This window comes from Eleutherodactylus coqui, chromosome 4, assembly GCF_035609145.1.
Source record: "Eleutherodactylus coqui strain aEleCoq1 chromosome 4, aEleCoq1.hap1, whole genome shotgun sequence".
NCBI lineage: Eukaryota > Metazoa > Chordata > Amphibia > Anura > Eleutherodactylidae > Eleutherodactylus > Eleutherodactylus coqui.
The window spans coordinates 251,349,729-251,365,890 of NC_089840.1; the positions used below are offsets into that span (position 1 = coordinate 251,349,729).

At 44.4% G+C, this 16,162-nt stretch overlaps 1 protein-coding gene across 1 annotated transcript in view; it reads right to left on the bottom strand.

Annotated features, from left to right (window-relative positions):
• Positions 1-16,162, bottom strand: part of MMS19 (MMS19 homolog, cytosolic iron-sulfur assembly component) — a 56,058-nt gene that overhangs the window by 4,632 nt on the left and 35,264 nt on the right. Inside the window, exons 16-26 of the mRNA XM_066601079.1 lie at positions 15,775-15,856; positions 15,431-15,528; positions 14,666-14,821; positions 12,542-12,691; positions 10,571-10,670; positions 10,108-10,210; positions 8,169-8,243; positions 6,447-6,573; positions 3,895-3,995; positions 3,213-3,269; positions 83-269 (exon numbers count right to left, since the gene is read on the bottom strand). Coding sequence (XP_066457176.1) covers positions 83-269; positions 3,213-3,269; positions 3,895-3,995; positions 6,447-6,573; positions 8,169-8,243; positions 10,108-10,210; positions 10,571-10,670; positions 12,542-12,691; positions 14,666-14,821; positions 15,431-15,528; positions 15,775-15,856 — 1,236 coding nt within the window. The remainder of the gene's footprint in view (positions 1-82; positions 270-3,212; positions 3,270-3,894; positions 3,996-6,446; positions 6,574-8,168; positions 8,244-10,107; positions 10,211-10,570; positions 10,671-12,541; positions 12,692-14,665; positions 14,822-15,430; positions 15,529-15,774; positions 15,857-16,162) is intronic.

Genomic DNA, 16,162 nt, shown 5'->3' on the forward strand with positions numbered 1-16,162 from the left:
ATACATTTATAAAGTAATATAAACAGTCTCCATCAAGCAAGACATAGTTCACCTTGGAAGTGAGACGCGGCGTACACGTTACCTTCATTAGCAGCATTAAAACCTTGCACCAGTTTGGGAACATTCTCTGTGAAAAATCTCTGGCGGAACATGATGCGGATGTCGGCATGACAGGCCTTGTTAAGGATATCCGGCGAATCGGAGACCAAAAGAGAGAACATATCTGCAGCCAGGGGTCCAAGATCTCTGTCAGACAACAAGCCGATCATCTACAAAACAAACATACAAAATTGGCAACAGAAAAAGACCACGTGGTCCATCTAGTCTGCACGGATATTAGCTCTTTCTTTAGATAGATGCTTATCCCAGGCAGCTAGAACTCATCATTCACTTTCCAACAACATCTGCTTTACGTTTGTTCAAAGCATCTACAAGTCTCTCGGTAAAAAAAAAAAAGACATAAAAAATTCCTGACGTAACTTCTGATTTTTTTCCCCCCAACTAATCTTAGATTGTGCCCCCTTGTTCTAGTGTTTAGCTTTTTAATGAAAACACTTCCATACTGAACATTATTTATACCATTAACATGCCGTACATTATAATTCCATCATGTCTTGCCTCCTGTAACATATATAAAGGTTCCCATCATGTCCCCCTCTCCCTTCTCTCCTCCTGTAACATATATAAAGGTTTCCATCATGTCCTCCTCTCCCTTCTCTCCTCCTGTAACATATACTGTATAAAGGTTTCCATCATGTCCCTCCTCTCCCTTCTCTCCTCCTGTAACATATATAAAGGTTTCCATCATGTCCTCCCTCTCCCTTCTCTCCTCCTGTAACATATACTGTATAAAGGTTTCCATCATGTCCCCCTCTCCCTTCTCTCCTGTAACATATATAAAGGTTTCCATCATGTCCTCCTCTCCCTTCTCTCCTCCTGTAACATATATAAAGGTTTCCATCATGTCTCCCTCTCCCTTGTCTCCTCCTGTAACATATATAAAGGTTTCCATCATGTCCTCCTGTCCCTTCTCTCCTGTAACATATATAAAGGTTTCCATCATGTCCTTCCTCTCCCTTCTTTCTTGTAACATATATAAAGGTTTCCATCATTTCACCCTCTCCCTCCTCTCCTCCTGTAACATATATAAAGGTTTCCATCATGTCCCTCCTCTCACTTCTTCCTCCCTGTAACATATATAAAGGTTTCCATCATGTCCCCCTCTCCCTCCTCTCCTCCTGTAACATATATAAAGGTTTCCATCATGTCCTCCTCTCCCTCCTCTCCTCCTGTAACATATATAAAGGTTTCCATCATGTCTCCCTCTCCCTTGTCTCCTCCTGTAACATATATAAAGGTTTCCATCATGTCCTCCTGTCCCTTCTCTCCTCCTGTAACATATATAAAGGTTTCCATCATGTCCCTTCTCTCCCTCCTCTCCTCCTGTAACATATATAAAGGTTTCCATCATGTCCCTTCTCTCCCTCCTCTCCTCCTGTAACATATATAAAGGTTTCCATCATGTCCCTTCTCTCCCTCCTCTCCTCCTGTAACATAAATACAGGTTTCCATCATGTCCCCCTCTCCCTTCTCTCCTCCTGTAACATATATAAAGGTTTCCATCACGTCCCCCCTCTCCCTTCTTTTCTCCTGTAACATATATAAAGGTTTCCATCATGTCCCCCTATCCCTCCTCTCCTCCTGTAACATATATAAAGGTTTCCATCATTTCCCCCTATCCCGCCTCTCCTCCTGTAACATATATAAAGGTTTCCATCATGTCCCTTCTCTCCCTTCTCTCCTCCTGTAACATATATAAAGGTTTCCATCATGTCCCCCTCCCCCTTCTCTCCTCCTGTAACATATATAAAGGTTTCCATCATGTTCCTTCTCTCCCTTCTTTTCTCCTGTAACATATATAAAGGTTTCCATCATGTCCTCCCTCTCCCTTCTCTCCTCCTATAACATATACAAAGGTTTCCATCATGTCTCCCCTCTCCCTTCTCTCCCCCTGTAACATATATAAAGGTTCCTATCATGTCCCCCCTCTCCTCCTGTAACATATATAAAGGTTCCTATCATGTCCCCCCTCTCCTCCTGTAACATATATAAAGGTTCCTATCATGTCCCCCCTCTCCTCCTGTAACATATATAAAGGTTCCTATCATGTCCCCCCTCTCCTCCTGTAACATATATAAAGGTTCCTATCATGTCCCCAGTCTCCCTCCTCTCCTCCTGTAACATATATAAAGGTTGCCATCATGTTCCTTCTCTCCCTTCTCTCCTCCTGTAATTTATATAAAGGTTCCTATCATGTCCCCCTCTCTCTCTCCTCTTGTAATTTATATAAAGGTTTCCATCATGTCCTCCTCTCCCTTCTCTCCTCCTATAACATATATAAAGGTTTCCATTATGTCCCTCCTCCCCCTTCTCTCCTCCTGTAGTATATATAAAGGTTTCTGTCATGTCCTCCTCTCCCTTCTCTCCTCCTGTAACATATATAAAAGTTTTCCATCATTTCCCCCTCTCCCCCTGTAACATATATAAAAAGGTTACTATCATGTCCCCCCTCTCCTCCTGTAACATATATAAAGGTTCCTATCATGTCCCCCCTCTCCTCCTGTAACATATATAAAGGTTCCTATCATGTCCCCAGTCTCCCTTCTCTCCTCCTGTAACATATATAAAGGTTTCCATCATGTCCCCCCTTTTCATTCTCTCCTCCTGTAACATATATAAAGGTTTCCATCATGTCCTCCTCTCCCTTCTCTCCTCCTGTAATATATATAAAGGTTTCCATTATGTCTCCTCTCTTCTCACATCCTGTAACATATATAACGGTTTCCCCTCTCCCTCTCTCCTCCAGGCTATACAAATTAAGTTCTTCAAGTCTCTCCTGATAAGTTATGTTCTTGAGACCTTCCGCCGCTATTATTTTATCAAGGCCTTTCTGTACGTAAGAAGCCATCATTAACACTGAACAGGAAGCTGCTGCAGTGATGATTAAGCTCACATACTAATAACCACAGAATTAAAGTGACTGTTCACCAGAAGGTCAAAGCTACATAAAAACATAAAACAGCATATTATTATTCCCAAGTTTTCACAGTTGGTGAGGGTCTCCCAGCTCATGAACCTTCAACAATGATGATTTGCAATATGCCTCAATGAAGCATAATCTAAAACATTAGCGGTTCCTGTGTTACATTTACCTTATTAGTAAGATGCCCGTCCATTGGATGGTACCGCAGTATTAAAGCTTTGGTTACCTGAAGAAAAACAAGATCTGTGTTCAGCTCAAAAATGGCTGTAATGGTTGATATGGTGGTTATGTATTCTCTCAGTTATCAGGCTGCATTCGGTGGCGCAGGGGCTATTTAGAAATGAATGTCTAAGCCCCATCTATCTTCTGCATAAAACTGGAATAATAGGAAACTCACCTTCAACTTTATATAAAGTGAGAGACGACACGGGTATGAAGTAGTTAAAGAGTAGCTGCATTTTTACTTAACTTTTGACATGTCAAAAGTTTTGATTAGTGGGAGTCCTGCTGCTGAGACCACCGCTGATCGCTAGAGGGAGGGGCTACAGCGTTCATCTGAGTGCTATGAGCCCTCGGCTGTCTTTGCTGCTTTATGGCCTTTTCCAGCAGCTGAATAGAAGTGTATAGCACGTTCTATGGACATCTATGCGGGTTGTCTTCAGCTGCTGGAAGGAGCCAAAAAGCAGTGAAGACAGTAGAGTCTGATGTAGTTTATGGGGTTCCAAGGTGATGACAAGTTCCCTTTAAAGGCAAACGCCCGAATGAGGAGAGCAGTAGAAGCAATGGCAGGAGGGGTCTATACTGTCAGATTATACAGCCTTTGATAAAGCAGCCCCAATTTTCAGTCTCACCCAAGTAAGTAGCGTCACAGCTTGAGTTCTTCTGCTTTCATCTTCCAGCCCCGACTCTATCTTATGAGATGCACTCCGAAGACTATTGTCAAGTTGCTCCCCTAAAGGGCAAAACCAGCAAATGGTTAATTTGAAACATTTTTATCAACGTGCAACTTTATCGTCACGCTAATCATTTGGCCTAGGTACAAATTTAGGTATTAAAGGGAATGTCCAGTTTAGAAAACCTGTTTCCGTACTTTTTGTTAGAGAATTCTGAGTTAGTAGAGGAGGGTCCCGTTCAGGATGTTCATCTCTTGGCCGGAGTGGGAAGTGGTTATAAAGAGTGCCTCCTGCTCTGGAAGACCTGTCCTGTCCCAAAGTACACAGACAACCCATTGATGTGAATAGTAACTATGTAATGCTTCATTTCACCTAGTGTGGCGCTGCAGGGAAACTGAACGCTTACTGCCAGATTTACAACTAATCGCTCGGGGTTTCAGTAGGGATGACACTTTGTGATCAGCTTATTGATGAGCAACACTTGTCCGAAGTGAATAGGCAACTTGACAATAATTAAAGGCCTGCACTCCAAGCCGCCAAGTGGCAAAAAGCACAGGTCGCTGCATAACCACCTGCCTTGCAGCGACGTTCACAGGACGCCCGCCCCAGACCACGCGGCAAAGAAAGACGCCGGCTGTGTACAAAACACCAGCCGCATGGCGGCAAAACGCACAAGCCGCATGAGTACAAAAAAAATGCATGGCAGACACAGCTAGAGAGGTGGGAGCTCCTGTTATAAGGGCAGGCAGCAAAGGGAGAAATAATCATCTAATTAACTTACCTACTTTGCTGACTGTCCTGATGCTGGGAGATGCTCCCTCACTTCCAGCAGTGACCCCCATCTACTCGCCGTCCCTTGGAGAGGATGGGAGTGCTCCGGGACGGGGAACCCTATGGCTGGTGGGTTACTATCAAGCAGAGTTGATATGCCTCCTTTTCTTCTTGGAGGACAGACACTTGCCATTTGCCCTCCTCGTGGGGAATAGGGAGAGTCCTGTCTGGCCTGTGCCCACATTTCTCTAGTCCTGAAGGACCTTGATATAAGAGGTCTGCCTCCTACAGACACTAAGTTAAAACTGAGCTACCTTAATGCCTGCAGGAGGGATATAGCTAGTAGGAGGAGTTAACACTTTTATGCTTAGTGTCACCTCCTAGTGGCAGAATCTATACCCAAGGTCTTGCTGTGTCCCCCAATGATACAGATGAGAAAAAGCATTTGGATACCCATATCAGTAAAACGGATTGTGTCTTATTAGCATGTCATGTCTCTCAAATCATGCTACGTTAGATGCAGACCCTTTGAGACGTTAGACATAATTTGTGATGGGATATGCAGGCTATTGGATATACGGATTATGCAACTGCATACAGGCTGTCCATTGCAAAGCCAATTGCATCGTTCCGTCTACCACGGTGCAAGGATCATTGTCACTGGGCAGGTGAGCAATGAAAGAATGTTCTATGGAGTGATGAATCGCACTACTCCATCTTCATATCAGATGGCTGTACCTGGGTGTGGAGGATCCTGGGGAACACCTCTGCCTGGTCTTGAGGAGGTTTTACATGGCGTGGTCTCAGTCCATTGGTTGTAGTGACAAGAACCATGAACACGGAGGTGACCCCGACATTCTAGACAATAATGTGCTGCCGACAATGTGGTAATACTTTGGGAATGGTCAGCAATTGTCACAGATCCAACACTGTTTTACGTTGGCTTGAGGATATGGATGTTCCACGATTGGACAGGCCGCACAGAGTCCCGACCTGAACCCTATTGCCAATCTTTGGGATGAACTGGAACGTTGGGTCAGAACGCCAGATGTTTGCAGAAGGAATGGAGGAAAATACCAGCTGAAGTGTATCAGACATTAGTAGAATGTATAAAATATAGAGGCTGGGCAGCATCAACTAGTAAAAAGATTTCCTTTAATCGTCCATAACAGAGGAGGGTGTACAAGCCACGTATCGACCCCAGCTTGACAAGGCCCCTTGCTGGGGTCGATACGTGGCTTGTACACCCTCCTCGGTTATGGTCGATTAAAGGAAATCTTTTTACTGTTTGATGCTGCCCAGCCTCCATATTTTCTGCACGTGTGATGTGGAACCTCAGGGGTCTGGTTCCTTCCTGTGCTCTGCATATCAATTTACCTCGCACCAGTGGTGATGTATATGGAAGTGCTGCTGCCTTTTCTACTTTTGATTAGTAGAATGTATGCCGCGGAGAGAATCTGATGTCATTGGGGCCAAAGGAGCCTCACTAAGTATTAACCGATTGAAATATTTACTACTTTTGATTCTACCTCTGGTGCCCAATTACTTATGGTAGTATAATACATATATTAAGGAAAGGTAAGTGCATATATGAAGGAAGGTAGTAGAGTAAAAACCCCTAAAATACAGAAATACTCACAATCCAGCTTTGGCTATTGTTATAACACATGGTAAAATTATACTAAACCACAAACAATAGACTGAGAGTCCACTGATTAATAAAACCTACAATCACTGACCTGCAGGACATTTGTTTATCAGACCAGCAAAGCATTTAGCAGCAGATGTAAAAGCAAACGCACAGCATCCGGCAAGGCTCAGCGACAGCAAATCCTGCAACAAGCGGCTCAGATGTGGAATCTCCACCTGCAAGTAAAACTGCATTTTAGAATAGGAATCGTCTGACATGGGGAATACAGAAGAAAATAACAGTACACAGCGTGTTCTGCACACATCGTTCATATATGGTGCAGCGTGCGGTGCTCCTAATCTAAGCCGTTTGCACTTCTAACAACTAACTGTAGTGAGTGTTCTGCACCGTATCCAATGTACACTGAACGACCGCTATACTAGGGACCCCCATCCAGTAACACGCTGGACCTTCTTAGACTTTCAGAATGACAGCATTTCATTGTGGCGACCATGTACAAGTATGAGAGGATTCAGAGTGTGCCAAGAAAACCTTCCCCGCACCATTACTCCACCAGCCTGACAGGAAGGGCTCATCAACTCATGCTGCTTGCGCCATATTCTGACCTCCTATCAGCATGGTGGAACAGAAATCTGGATTCATCTAACCAGGCGATGTTTTTCCGCCGCTCAGTGATCCAATTTTTGCTCTCTTCTGTCTCGTCTTTCCTTTTCTCTTAGGCAGCAATGGTGCTGGAACTGGCAGTCTGCGGTTACAGCCCATCTATGCTATAGAACAATGAGTTGTGTGTTTGGACACATTAATTGGAGCACCAGAATTATATTCAGCTGTAGCTGCTGAACTGTGCAGGGTCTGTCAGAGCAATTCCAGAAATCCTCCTCTGACCCCTTTCAGTGACGAGTTCCATCCACAGGATCCCTTTTTGATGGATGTTTTGAATTGATCACACCATTCTCATTATACTCTCCACATTGTTGCAAGAGAAAACCCCACAAGGTTGGCAGCGAACTCCTGGCCCCGACAAGTCTAGCACCGACGACCGGGCCTCATTGGAAGTCGCTCTTATCGCTGGAATTCCCCATTTAAAAGTGAATTCACACTGAAAATGATCCACAAAAACTTGTCACATTTTATGCTGCACTCCAGGGTTTTGGCTCTAATTTTCATACAGGAATACTTCAAGAGTTTAAGGGCCGGGGGCTCTAATAAAGTGGCCGTTCAGTATACTATTCTGCGTTAATTGCAAGTTCAATCAAGTTCTGGAAATTCACATGGTCCAGAAACCAAATTATAATCTAGAATAGCCAAAGGGGCAATGTCAGGGTCTAAAAACAACTACTTGATCTCTAACATCCAATTAAATGACAAGGTTACGTGAGTGAAAGAATGTTTAGCATTTCTCTAACCATGTATTTCAGCACTTCTACGGGGTTTGATATAAGAGTGATCAGAGACCAATAAGGACCCAAAACAGCTTCCTATGGTCCCTGTACTAAGGCTGTGGCAAAGTGTGCGGAGCGGTCTGCATCCTGCTCTGAGGGCACTGTCAGCGGCGCAGGCAAACAGCTCACCTGCGGTCCCTCACTAATCAACTATTGATGACCTATCCTGAGGATAGGGCATCAAAGTAAACAGGTGAGCAACCAAGAGGTGCTGTATAATTTGGGAAGGTAGCTATAGAGGTAGCAGTTGCACCCAAACACCCCTCTGCCACATAAGTATCATAGGTGGCACATGGTAGGGAAAGCCCAGCTACAGATTTTGCATAAAGGTATATCGCCTCTAATTGACCACTTTCTGTAATACTCACATTTCTTGGCAATGAACATACAAAAGCCATGAACAGTGCGACCAAGCGGCTCTGAGGGGCTGCAGGTCCATCAATCTGAAATGAGAGGTGGTCATTTCTTCATTAATGTAAATCATTCCATGGCATTTGGATCAGGTGACTCTTGGGTTTCCAGGAGATATGAATTCTATTTGTACGATTGACAATATACATTAAAACGCAGATGTCTGAGGGCTTGTTATTTTGCGGGACGAGTTGTATTTTCAATGGTACTATTTAATGTACCATAAAATGTAGTAAAAAAAATTATAAAAATTCCTGGTGGTGTGAAACAAAAAAAAACAAAAAACAAAAACACAATTTTGCCATTTTTGGGGGGTGCACAGTGCAGCAAAAATAACATTCAAAACTTTATTCTTTGAATTAGTATGACAATACCAAATTTATGTAGAGTTTTTCTTTTGCTGCACTACTTTATAAAAAATTTAAAATCGTCGAGAAAAAATTCTGTCACCATGTTTTGACCACAATTTTTTTAAAATTCTTCCATCCATATACCGTATATACTCGAGTATTAGCCGACCAGAGAATAAGCCGAGTCAATAAGTTTTACCACAAAAAACTGGTAAAAATTATTGACTCGAGTATAAGCCGAGCTATACTCGAGTATATACTAGGTAAAGACAAAATGCGGTGCGGCAAGCTGCTTGAGAATTCTCCCCACTGTCATCTCCCTGCTCGGCTTTGAATTCCCCCGCCGTCAGCACTGTGTAGGTAAGCGCTGTGATTGGATCGAGCGCCAGCTAATCACAGCCGGCGCTCCATAAACCAATCATAGCCATTCAGTGATGTCATCCACAGAATGGCTGTGAATGATCGAGCGCCGGCTGTGATTGACTGGTGCTCGATCCAATCACAGCGCTTACCTACACAGTGCTGACGGCGGGGGAATTCAAAGCTAAGCAGGGAGAGGACAGTGGGGAGAATTCTCAAGCAGCTTGCTGCACCGCCAGGGAGACAATCGCGTCGGGGACACAGACACCGGCTGGGAGGTGAGTATTGCGTTTTTTTGTGGGTTTTTTTTTTTTATTTCACTCGAGTATAAGCCGAGGGGGCTTTTTCAGCATAAAAAAAATGTGTTGAAAAACTAGGCTTATACGCGAGTATATACGGTATGTGACTTTTTGTTTGCTTTTTCTTGGAGATTGGGTGGTAAAAAAAAATTTAAAAAAAACCTCAATTCCGGCGTGAAATTTTTTTTTCTAACACCATTCACCATACAAGTTATTTTGATAGTTAGGACTTTTATGGATGGAGCAATACCATAAAATGTTTAACATTTTTTTTTATTGATATTATAAATATGGGATTTTTCTTTTCTTTTAATATAATTTATTTTTTACAATGCAAAAATAAACTCTCACTTATCTTTACTTTTTTATGTCCCCAATGGAAACGTTTGATCACCTATTTCTGCGAGATTCTATTAGGACAGGCCACAGGGTTTCAAAACACCCTGGGCTGCCATAACAACCAAACAGCACTTCACTAGCTCATAGCGAGAGGACTATTCAGGAACCAGATCAGGGCAGAACTGACAGCAGCCTTTATAGGGTTAACAGCCTCAATTGGCCCGATCGCGGCTGTTGCAGCCAGTGGTCAGCTGTCAAACACAGCTTACACCATCCTAGTGTGGATCGGGCTTGACTCCTCATTCCACTCCACATAAATCCTGTGCATATACGTCCTACGGCAGGAAGGGGTTAAAAGCATAGATTCACTACTGCGGAGATATGCCGCATACCCTTTAGCATTCTACAGCAACTCCTCAGAGATGGACTATGGTATTTAGTATGCTGCTAAGGAGCAACTGCAAACAGTAAAATGGCATGCAGCAGATTCCAGGAAGATTGAACCTAAGCATTAAACTGAAGCCATCTACATACAAATGCTCCATTACCTGAAATGGGAGGAACTTGGAGGGGAAGCTATTTTCCTTGAGAATGGAAACATCTCCATCCAGAAACAAGTTTACGATCTGGGAAACACTTGAAGACAATAAGCTGAGAGAGAACAGAGCAGAAGGTGAGAAATGGATCAGTACATGGAGACTGCCGACAAACTGCTCACTAGAGATGAGCGAGTATACTCACTAAGGCACATTACTCGAGCGACTAGTGCCTTAGCCGAGTATCTCCCCGCTCGTCTCTAAAGATTTGGGTGCCGGCAGGGGAGAGCGGGGAGGAACGGAGGGGAGATCTCTCTCTCCGTCTCTCCTCCCCGCAACTCACCTGTCACCCGCGCCAGCCTCCGAATCTTTAGAGACGAGCGGGGAGATACTCGGCTAAGGCACTAGTCGCTCGAGTAATGTGCCTTAGCGAGTATACTCGCTCGTGTGTACTGCTCACTATATGTATACTCACTCAGGACTGAGGTGTGTGGTGGATGAAATGATTAATGAAGCCATAGCAGTAAGGACGTTGTCATTAAGGAGGACGTGAAGATCCGCTGCGTTCCCCCTGTCTGAGGAAGGAGACAAGAAATGTACAATGTTAAACAGTATGAAATACACCCCTATAGATAGCTCTATACTGTATTGTCTACATCAGGGGTACTCAACTCATGTTTGTAAAGGTTCACTTACCTGGGCCGGCCAGCAGGTGAAAGTCCGGCAAACCCAAGTAATGAGGGTAAAAACAAGGCACGCAATTATAATTACGTATACGGTAAATGACGGCACAGTTACGACGATACCAACTATGTATGGGTTTTAGTTTCTTGTTACTTCTGCACTATAGATACTTAACACGCCATATTCTGAGAGTCTTAACTTTATCTTCCCATCAACAGAGCTGTGTGAAAACTTGTTTTTTGCAGAATGGAGTTTTTCTTCATACCATTTGGGATAAATACAGCTTTTTGAACGCTTATGAACCAGGATACCAGTTCTACACAGTGATACTGATTACAGTGCAGTTACCTCCAGTGATCGCAGATGACGTCTTCTCTGAATGGTGACATCAGTTTTTGTTTTACTTTTCTATCTGGGTCCACACCGTCATCACCAGTTACAACTCTACACACTCTTCCCAACCTACCGATACCCCCAATGCCCCTCTCAATAACTCCCTTATTGTAAGAAGTGCTCCTCTGTGGGCCTTCTTAGTTATACTGCCCCCTCTATGGCCCCCCTTAGTTATGCTGACCCCCTATCATCTTGCTTAGTTATAGTGACCCCTCTGACTATAGTGCCAGCTCCACTAACTCCTCCATCATTCAGCACCATGTAAAAACCAGAATATACCTTCCCTTCATCTCCTTCATTATACAGTCCTATTCAAAGAAAGCTCACACCCCTCCTTTCGACCTGAAAGTACAGTCCCAAGTAAACACCACACTCTTCCTTTATCACCTTACAGTCCTATGTAAAATACTCACCCAGTCTACCTTCAGCAGCAAAATACCTCTCCAACATACAGTCCCATGTAAAACATCTCCCCCCTCCTGTCAGAAGATCTAATCTACAGCCCCAAGCAAAACACATCTGGTATCCTCTCCTCTACCCCAACTAACATACAGTCCCATGTAAACCCCTCCCTGCCCTCCTTTCACCAGTGCACACATGTAGATGAGCTCTGTGTTGTATCCCACTATGAGCCCCAGCATAGCTTCACTCCTCCTCCCTCGGCTCCTGTTCTCAAGATCACCGAGAGTCCAAAACCCGGGAGGAGCGAAGCTACAGCATCAGGTTCTGGCAGTCTGATCACACTGAAAAGAGTTAGCGGAGGGGTGAATGGGGACTTACAGCAGCAGCTCCTTTTTGCTGGACCGCTCCGCTGGTGGCCGAGGTCTGCATTCAGATCGCGGTCCACCTGTTGAGTATTTCTGGTCTACTGTATAGGAGCTGCACATGCAAAAACTTGGGGAGGGGGGCCTTGTTGGTGACACAATACAGGGTGCATGAGAGAAGCGGGGAGTCGGATTGTCTGTGTGTGCTTTGGCGCCGTACCAGTCACGGAAGAGAAATCCAAAAATGTGGCCAGAACATCAGCTGCCCCTTGCCGTCAGTCTGCCTTAGAGCCACAGTAGATATAGAGGGACCAGTCAGCACGAATACACATACAGACAACTACTCTCTTCATCTTATGCATGAGAGTCCACAATCATAGCAATCGCTGGGTGGTGGACTCCACTTTCCTCATATAAATAGGATTACACACACACACACACACACACACACACACACACACACACACACACACACACACACACACACACACACCTCTCTGATTGGTTCATTTCCTGTCCTCAAACTTAGTTTCATTCTGGATGGGACTGCTCAGTTGGCGCAGAACATGACTACACAGCACGCACGCTCCCTTTTAGGACGTTACCTTGCATTGCAGCCAGTACAGTTATGGACAGCAGGCAGGGCACCACTTTCTGGTGATAGTAACAGAGAGACTCTGCGTTTTCTTGGCACAGTACTGCGACTTGGTGAAGGCTCTTGCACACAGCGACCACATCTTCTGCGATTGTGTCTCCTTGAATGTTTCAGAAAATAGTACATAAACATGTTGATCTAGTTGGATAGCACATAGATTTCTATAGCGGAGTATATACGGCAATGAGGGCTCATTCAAATGGGCGTGACTTCACCGTGAATCACGCACGCAATGCACGCCGCATAGCACGGGGTGAATGGAGTCAATGAAAGAGCATTGGTTTTTATTGATACATTCACATTAGCATATGTACATTGCGTGTAGATACATGCGTGAAAATGATCGCAGCATGCTCTATTTCACCGCATGAACAGCTCTATTGTTCGCTATAGGTAGCGTATTCAATGCTGTCAAAAAGCAAATGACCCCGCAGTGATAGGCAGAGGGGGGACAAGGAGTCTTTATTCTTGAAATTGACTATAGATAAGGGATAGTCTGTAATCTTGGTATAATCCCTTTAAAGAGGTTATTTGTAAAGAGTATAGTAACCCTTTAACTACAAGTAATTTGAAAAATATTCCTGTTAGTTTTTTCATCCCTGCTGTTCAAGAGCGATCACTGATTTTTGATTGTACTATTTAGCCTGGGTTCCCACACAGCGGAATCCCGGGAGAAATCTCGCGGTTTGGCCGCAGCGAAAAAATGTGAGATTTCCGCCGGGAGAAGCGCTGCTGCAAAACCCGCGGCACTTAGCCGCGGGTTTTGAAGCGGCCCGGCCGCTCGCTCTTTGGCTGCGGCCGGTGCTCCCATAGAGGAGAACGCTGCGGCAGCAGAGGAAGAAAAAGAATGAGCATGCTGCGGCCGGCTAATCCGCGCCGCACTGCCGGCTTTGCCGACCCATGTGGACGAGATATCTGAGAAATCTCGTCCACATGGCTGGCTAATCACGGGATTAGCGGCCACAGGCGGATTTGCTGCGGCGAACTTCCACAGCAAATACGCCCCGTGTGAACCCAGCATTACTGTACCACATAATGGGGTGAAATAGAGGGGAAAAAATTGTGCCACTTTTTGGGGGGGGTTTTGTTATTACAGTGTTCATAATTTACCAAAACATAACATAAGGACCTTATTCTTCGGATCATTTCAAATGTGGCGGTATCAATTTTATAGTTTTTTTTAAAAATACATTTATCTTTAAAAACTAAACTAACCTCTTTTTTTTCTAAATTGCTTTGTGTCACTATATTCTGACATCCATAACCTTTTTCTTTTTGTGTCGATGGGGCTGTGTGTAAGCTTGCTTTTGCAGGATGACTTGTAGTTTTCATTGGTACCATTTAGGAGAACAGCTTTTTGGTTTAGACGACCTGTGCGGCGCGAGCACGCCGGAGCGGCCCCATTCAACGGGACAGAGAGGCAGACTGCGCAAGCGCGTCTAATCGAGGCAGAAGAAGGCTTCGGTCGGCGCCATGGAGACGGGGACGCCAACACCGGGGGGGGGGGGGGGGGGGTTGGGTAGATATATATCTTCTGTATTACAAAGTGCATTTATATGGCCATACAGAAGTGTTGAACTTCACTTGCATTTGTGGGACAACCCCTTTAATGATAGTCTACTAAAGTGGTATTCTGGTCTATTTTGGATAGGTCATCAGTATTGGATGAACAGGGGTTCATTGCTTGATGTAGTCAGAGAAAGCAGGTGGCGCACAGCTTCACTCCCACTAAAATCAATGGGAGCGCCGCGCTGCCCCTATACTTCCTACTCAGAACAAGACGTGATGTCGTATGAAAGGAGCAGGAAGCAGCGTGGCGTTCCTATTGATTTTAATGAAGAAGTGTTGCCCCCGTTTCCAGCCTGCTGTAGAGTGCATCAAGCCAGACAATCAGCCGATTGATGGGGGTCCTGAGCGGCAGATTCCTGTCCAAATATTAGTTGGCACCTACCAGGTATGGAGTTCCCATATACCACACAACAGCCCACTGTACATTTACATATGGCAGTAGTTATGAGGTTATTGTGATATGTGGCAGTAGTTCAGTCAGTACTTAGATAGGAGGGGTACCTACCTTTTTGTGCTTGCCGAACATGATCCAGTAGTATTGGCACAGTTTCTTGAACAATACTGTGATGTGTAGATATTGCAGCTAAAGCTTCAAGACAGCGCTGCCAAACAGTGCGCTGGGGTATAGCGCTGCCTCGGTCGTCTGTACCCTCCATAGGGACTATAAAAAGTAGAATGATGGGAATGAATGTTGTAATTATCCATCTAGGCAATAAGTATAAGAATTAAGTCTAAGGCTGGATTTCCAAGCTGAAGTTTACTACAGCAAAATAGTACAGCCACTGGTTGCTGCGAGTCAGTGGGAGTCTGACCGATGTGGTAACAGAAGCACTGAAACTCAACCTAATGCATTCAGGCCATGCTTTCTTTGTCCAACCATGCCTCTACATCCCCATTGAAACTTATCTTAAGCCGTTTTACACGGCAGGACCGTTAAAAAAAATCGTTGAAATGAGCAAAAATGAACGTTAATTGTTCTGTGTAAACACAGCCAGCGATTGAGCGCTTATCATTCATTTTATGTAAGCATTAAAATCATTCTTTGAACGATCGGTATTTAAACAGAACAAGCAGTCTATAATTGGGGGCTCTGCTACAGATCCCGGCATATATGGAGGAGTCTCAGCGGTCCACCACCATTGTCAGACTCCACCAAGTAAAAAATTGTATTAAAATTGTCCGATAAGGCAGATAAATCTTTAAATTCATCGTCTGCAGCTCAAAAGGATCAGGTCTGTTTAGTAGCGCCTTGGTTCAATCATTTGCTTACCGGTCTGTAGCCTCGAGCAGAGCTGAGGTACCATACGACTGATGAACACCGCAGGATGGACTCTGGCTAACGATCCTGAAGAGTCAATCACAGCCTGGCTGCAATGCACAAGAAAGATCATCACATATTACACCATACAAATGCAGCATCAATTAGAGAAATCATTTATTTCAAAGAGTGGCTGAGGAGCTGCAATGATTAAAGCTGGCTTCATACAGATCAGAGCAAAAGCCATTTCCCATAAACCCCCAATTAACATATGACTATGGTATATATTCATGGTCTAGTAAAGAAATACAACCTTGCCCCACCTCCCCTTACATGAATGGTGAAGACAGAAATACCAGCTCTGGGAATCCGTTTCTTCCAGGATAAGTCGGGTCAAGTGGTCAACAATCAGATCGATGTCACCAGACGACAAGAAACCTTTTAGGAAAAAGCAGTATCAGGTTGTGAGTATCAGTACCACAGCATTGTGCTACAATTTAGATCCTACGGAATTCAATTAGAGAGGTCTGCATTACCAACCCGGGCTGCTGCAATGTGGACGGAGCTGTCCGTGGGATGGATAATAGCTGATCACTAGAGGTCCCAATCAGGGGAACTCTGCTGATAAACTATTGGTGACTTGCCCTGAGGATAGGTCATTAATAGTGCAATCCCAAACTCCTTTAACCCCATAACACAGAAAAAACAGTTATGTTCTGTGCATTCGGCCCCCAACAAAGGCCT